The sequence below is a fragment of the Lactuca saligna genome, chromosome 4 (assembly GCF_052625555.1).
Source record: "Lactuca saligna cultivar CGN05327 chromosome 4, ASM5262555v1, whole genome shotgun sequence".
NCBI classification, from domain to species: Eukaryota; Viridiplantae; Streptophyta; class Magnoliopsida; order Asterales; family Asteraceae; genus Lactuca; species Lactuca saligna.
In genome coordinates, this window is record NC_136420.1 from 32,936,518 (window position 1) to 32,943,306 (window position 6,789).

At 34.2% G+C, this 6,789-nt stretch overlaps 1 protein-coding gene across 2 annotated transcripts; it reads right to left on the reverse strand.

Moving 5' to 3' along the window:
• Positions 1-4,188: 4,188 nt before the first annotated feature.
• LOC145041537 (GDSL esterase/lipase At1g28600-like) lies at positions 4,189-6,542 on the reverse strand. Of its 2 annotated transcripts, none has more exons than XM_078989657.1 (5): positions 6,214-6,542; positions 5,884-6,105; positions 4,984-5,096; positions 4,621-4,894; positions 4,189-4,519 (listed from the first exon to the last, which is right to left on the reverse strand). In XM_078989657.1, exons 1-5 carry the CDS (start codon positions 6,482-6,484, stop codon positions 4,275-4,277), a joined length of 1,125 nt encoding a protein of 374 aa, XP_078845783.1. In that variant the 5' UTR covers positions 6,485-6,542; the 3' UTR covers positions 4,189-4,274. The 2 variants fall into 2 exon arrangements, with proteins under 2 accessions (XP_078845783.1, XP_078845781.1); XM_078989655.1 differs by having other exon boundaries at positions 4,984-5,132.
• Between the last annotated feature and the right edge of the window lie 247 nt (positions 6,543-6,789).

Genomic DNA, 6,789 nt, shown 5'->3' on the forward strand with positions numbered 1-6,789 from the left:
GTGATTGCAACATATTATAAAATTAAGTATATTATATCAATAGTTTAATAGTTATGACATTAAAATGATAGTATTTTACATAAAACAACATATTTAGACTAATAAAAATTTGTATGTTATCTTAAAAGGTAAATAGTGTGGTTGAAGAGGAATGATTTATCTATGGTACAAAAAAATAATTCTATATTTTTTCTCAATAAATAATATATAAGAACTATATATATATATATATATATATATATATATATATATATATATATATATATATATATATATATATATATATATATATATAATAAAAGAAACCATCAAACTCTTGTTACTTACATACAACAACTTTTAAGAATGTCCACATAAATATAATAAAAACTATTAACAAATAACTTAGCTTATACAAATTGACATCTTCAAAATTTGTACCTCCCACTTTCTCGTTCAATATAAATAAATGCACCACAAATAGATATTTGTGTGATCTCAAATCATATTTCTCTCTATATTATTCTCCAAAGTCTATCAATACGATCATATATATATATATATATATATATATATATATATATATATATATATATATATATATATATAATAACAAATCATGTGTCATAAGTACCGATTAAATATTATAAGTTAAAAGACTCTTGAGTTGTATTATCATTCAAGTAACCTAAGTTGAATAATTTGAGATATTCAATTGAATATGGTTCAAGATATATAGACTATCTTGAACGAAATTCATTTGAATGACTTCTTTTAATATATATATATATATATATATATATATATATATATATATATATATATATATATATATATATATATATATATATGTTCAATTGAGATTCAAAATAAAATAGAGATCTTGAGATTCAACATCAGCCACATAATTCACATATGCCGCTCTAACTCTCCGGCGTATTGGCGCAGTGGGTCAATTATAATCATAAATGATTATGTAGTGTCGCTCGTTCCTTTCACCTTCACCACCTTCCCCACCACAACCACCGCCACTACCACCACCACTACTGTAACGCCCCGACTCTCAGGTATTAATTTTACAGCTTTATTTTTCATATTGAAAAGTCTACTCGACGAGTTGGATGCCATGACTCGTCGAGTAGGAACTTTTGGGGCCACATGTTTAAATGACAAACTCGCCAAGTCGGAGACATGACTCGACGAGTTAGAGCTGAAGGATGAAGCCCTAATTTCTGGGGGTTTGCACCCTATTTAAAGGCTCATTAGCCTCCCTTACTACCCCTTGTGAGTCCAGAAACCCTAAATCGCTGGTTTCTCTCCATACTTGTGTGTTTTAAGCTTGGGAGGTGGATCTTGGTGAGAGGAGCTTGAAGATCAAGAAGTTTGAGGCAAGGAACGTGTGAGGATCTGAAGTCTACCCTAGTTTAGCATCATTTGAAGGTATAAAGTCGTTATCTTGATCTCATTCTAGCTATATCCTTCTATATTTGGGTTTTAGGGCCATTTTAGCATGTTGGTGTTACATTTTGAGTAGTGAACCAAGATCTGAAGTTGCAACTTCAGATCTAGGCTCATTTTGGTCCTTAAAATCATAAAGTTTCAGCCTTTAGCATGCTAAAGTATTTCCCTTGCCTACAACCTTTCTTTAGCTTGATTTGAGCCACAATTACCTTGCACGTATGTAAAGTTTGCAACTTTACGTAAGAAGTATTCCTTAGGAGATTAGATTTGCATTATGGAGCTTTAATGTGGCTTAAAAATCGTCAGGATGGAGAAAGGACTGAAGGGACTCGACGAGTTGCATGGCCAACTCGGCGAGTCCGATGAAGATTACCATGCAAGGATTTCTGCATGGACTCGATGAGTCAGTAGAGTGACTCGGCGAGTTAGCTAGGGTTTTCCTGACATTTGAACATCCATGAACTCGGCGAGTTTCAGGGAAACTCGACGATTCATCTGGGGAATTAACGATTTCTCGAGTTCAAGAAGGACTCGATGAGTCGGTGAACTGCACTCGATGAGTCAGGTCAACATGGACTGTTGCCCTTGACCATTGACTTGGACTTTGACCAAGGCTGACTAGTTGACTTCTGGGTAGTGTGGTAAATTGGAAATTTATGGAAATGATATTATGGTAACTATAGGTGGTGGAGTTCATGGCCGTGGTTCGAGAGTTTGAGTTATCACTTCGATTTGATAGTTGAGAGGTGAGTTATAGTGAGGATATATTATCCTAGCAGTTGGTAGTATGTTGAGTATGAGTTAGTGTTGTATGCTAGTTGCTGTGATAGTTTGGTAGATCTGTAGGACTACTTGTATTATTATGTGATTATCTGTATGCGCATGAGTTGTGCTATATATCGACATATTATGTAGGTTGGGTTGAGGTTATACTGCTCCATGCGGTAGCCTACAAACCCTAGAGTATTCCAGATATGAGCTTAGCGTCGGGCGGGGCATGCCAGACTCATACTGAGGACTTGGGAGCATTCCAGATATGAGCTGAGGGCTGGGTGGGGAATACCAGACTCGTACTATGTGCTCGATGACAATCCAGATGTGAGTTGTGGGCCCGGAAGGCAATCCAGACTCATACTATGGGCCTAGGGTTAATCCAGTCTGTAAAGCTGTGGACCTAGTACATGCTGTTATTTGTATATGTGTTATGTGCAGTGTATCAGTTTTTTGGGGGAACTCACTAAGCTTTGGACTTACAGTTTCAGTTTTTATTAGGGATGTCAACGGGGGAAAACGGGGCGGGGAGTGCATCTCCCGCCCCCACCCCCGAAATTTTCCCATTATCCCGCCCCCGTCCCCACCCCCAGAATGTTCAACCTTCCTACCCCCACCCCCGCCCCCGAATCCCCTTTATTACCCCCGTTCCCCCGCCCCCGATTGATTTTGGGCTAAAAGAAATTGTTATTTATAATAAAAGAAACTATTTTTTAGGTAACAAATAATTACTTAGAGCAGAATTTTATATGTTAACAATAAAAAAAGTTATGACATTTTAAAAAATTATACTAACAACTTAAAAACATGTTTTTTTTGATGAATTTTGGAAGCTCAAAATCGTGTTATTGTTTATTATATTTATATAATTAATATATATAAATATATATATATATATATATATATATATATATATATATATATATATATATATATATATATATATATATGTAATTTATTAACGGGGTCCCCATGGGGATTTCGAGACGGGATTGCCTACCCCCGCCCCCGCCCCCGAAATTAAAACGGGGGTTAACCTTGCCCCCGCCCCCATCCTCGCCCCCATTTTTTCTTAAAAAAATCCCCCAAACGGGACGGGGCCCCCACGGGACTTTTTGACATCCCTAGTTTTTATTTCAGGTACATCAGATGATTGCAGGAAGGCAAAGGCGTGATCGTACAACTCCTCATGTTTATGCCTTGTTTTTTGGATACTCTGATACTACACTATTTTGAAAACAAGTTTTTTAATAATTAATGTTTTGAAAAAGATTAAATTTGGCATGATTTTTATGGATGTTACAACTACCACAACCTCCGCCACCAGCCGACCCCACCACTACTACCTCCCTCACTTATACCACCGCCACCTCTATCACCACCACATCTTCTGCTACTAACCATTATAATCATATATGATTACTCAATCTGTTAACAAACATATATGTATAATCATTTATGATTATACATATATGTATAAACATGTATAATCATATATGATTATATCTTTCTTCCATATAATTGTTTATGATTAGGCATACCCGTTGCTGTCGGTACACTGGAGCATTAGAGTGATAAATGAGAAATATGTGGCTAACGTTGAATCTCAAGATCTTTATTTTTTTCAATATCAAGTGAACTTTCCCTTATATATATATATATATATATATATATATATATATATATATATATATATATATATATATATATATGATACTTATGTATTGTTATCAATCATCTTTAACTAATGTAAACATCATATCAAAACTCATCGATTTGTTATTCGAAATGTTAAGACCTTATATATATATATATATATATATATATATATATATATATATATATATATATATATATATATATATATATATATATATATATATATATATATGAAACTTATGCATACCAATCATCTTTAACTAATGTAAACATCATATCAAGACTCATCGATCTATTATTGGAAATGTAAAACCTTATTATGCAATGTTATCAATCTTATTTAAACTGATGTTTTAATATTGAATTTGAGGAAACATCAAGATTACATATTAGCATACGTATTCTTATGAGCTCACCAATGAATGAAATGGGCACACTAAATTAAACTGGGGCTGAGTGTATGGCCCATGAAATAAACCATTAGAAATTATTTTGTATGCTGCTTCTGTGTAGTGTATTCCATCCCACATAGCATATGTATTTGGATCATCACACACAGTCACATACGGTAATCCACATTCAGATGATCTATTGTAGTTATACAGACCTCCAAGTCCACAACATGCCTTCAGAGCACCATTTGTAAATCCTACAATGCCATTAATGGACAATATAGACATGAAATCACATTAGTATTTGAGACACATAAAATGATTCAAGTTAGTTTATGAACACATATATATTGTGCACCAAATTTATCAGGAGAACGGATAAATTGCATGGCAGCATTGTAGTAGTCAGCGTAGATGATGACGACATTGGGATGAAGCTCTCGAAGCTGATTTAGTTTCAATTGTAGCAGTTCATTGTGGTATTCAGCAAATTTATTGAACTTGATGAGGCATCCTGTTGTGTTATCATACTCTTCACTTTCCGAACCACGTATTGTTAAATATTGAGAAGAACATCCAAGTGGAAATTCTCCTGGAACGACTAGTGTTTGTGCCCCCATCTCAATTAATTCCTGTATTTGAAAGACATTTTAACTTGGGCGTAGTGTTGTTGTTGATGATTTAAAATGTGTTTTGTATGAGTTGAGTGGCTTCTAATTACATCGACAACCGAGATGATGGTATCAGTTACTAGAGGAACGAATGGTTCGACCTCATCAATGGGCTTTCCATCTGTTATCGGAAAGTTGTAATCGTTTCCACCAATCTCTCCAACTAAGATTAAAGAACTTCCAATTAAGTTTCTACAATCTGCCAACAATTAAAAACACTGAACGATGTGCTGGAACTTTGCTTATAGCTTAAAAGCATTATCCCACATTGGAGAAAGAAAGAACCTTAACTGGCTTTATAAGCTTTTGTCTCCACATATTATTAAATGGATAAAGTAAGACAAAAAGGCATTTGGGATAGAATTGTGGTGTTGGGCTATCAAACTAGTCTTGGATTAGGCTTGTCATTAAATATAACTAATGGTCAAAGATGGCCTTGTTAGGTATGATGGATGACAATTTGTAACTGATTAGAAGTTAATTAGGCAGTTTATTTCGGTTTTAGAACAAGTATGATGGTTGATAGTTTTTAACTGGTATTTGACATGCTATGAATAGATGATCAGTTGAAAGATTAAATGGTTGATCATATAATTTCGTTAGGACCAAGATTCAATCTAGATCAGATTGTTGTATTCTTTAGATAGATCCCTATCAGGGAATTGTCTGAGGACACTGCAAAGCAGACGTCAATCTTATGTTATTTTTGTGATTAGTGAAACTGTTGTAAACATCCAAAACAAGTATGTTCTTCTGATTTGTGAATCTTTGTATATAAATTTGATTTATTTATGTTTCTATTTGTTAAATTTCGTATTTGATTACTTTTTTCATAACACAATGTTTGAACATCGTAATCTTAATTTAATATCAAGTGATATATTTGCACGCATATGGCTGCAATGGTATACTGTAGAACCTTTTACAAACTACAACTGCTTAATTGTTACCTGAAACGTTGCTGCAAATAGAAGCTAATGATTGTTTAAACCATGCCAACTGAACTCCTAAAGAGGCATTTGTCAAATCGTTAACAATTCCTCTTGCTTCAAGAAACGATGAATTCAATGTTGTCGCTCCCACCACAGCATAGTTAACTCCTTGTCCCGGCCACACGACACACTCACTGTCATGCAGAAATGGTCGTACCAATGGCAACCCGAGACTCTCAGCTTCATTATTAAACCCCAAAAAAAAACTATAGTCATTCACCAAGTGCATGTACTATTTTCTTCTTAGAAACGTTTAGTAGATATTATTTACACACACATAGGAGTTACCTAGGAAATCAATGATGAGTCGGCCATCTGAGCAACGGCCAGTGGGCTTATGAAAGAAGGTTTCACCGTAAGGCGGCTGAAGAAAAGGAAAGAATTGGCCGGTTATGGAGGCCACTTGTTTTAAGTTACCCGTGTCTGCTAGAGAGTCACCGAAGCTGAAGATGGAGGTATAGCATCCATTAACATGCCAACTACGACAGCATAATATGATTAACATCTGCAAGATTATGAAAAATATTGTAAATGACCAAGAAATGAAAGAAAACGCCATTAAAATAAGCTCTGGAATTGTTCAAAATGAAAGAAGAAGCTGTCAATTTTTTTTCAAAGTTTTGGCATGGCTTATATATCCATTTCGAGTTCCCTTTGTATGTTCGAAACTTCAAATCAATATATGGCATAGAAAAGGAAAATAACATGTAATTCATTTTATTTGTAAAACATGTAAAATCTCTTGGCCATTTTAACATATGTTTCTCAATATAATGCTAATGCATGTAGAAAAATTTGTTTAAATAGTAAATTCCACCCAAAACATTTTAAAAACTTTATAAATATATGTATTCGCTTCAAATC

Excerpts from the sequence above, each read along its gene's own strand:
- LOC145041537 (XM_078989655.1), bottom strand. The coding sequence starts at position 6,484 with ATGGCGTTTTCTTTCATTTCTTGGTCATTTACAATATTTTTCATAATC. Across the intron at positions 4,895-4,983 it reads CCATCATCTCGGTTGTCGAT|GAATTAATTGAGATGGGGGC; the intron begins GTAATTAGAAGC and ends TTTCAAATACAG. Across the intron at positions 4,520-4,620 it reads CCGTTCTCCTGATAAATTTG|GATTTACAAATGGTGCTCTG; the intron begins GTGCACAATATA and ends ATGGCATTGTAG.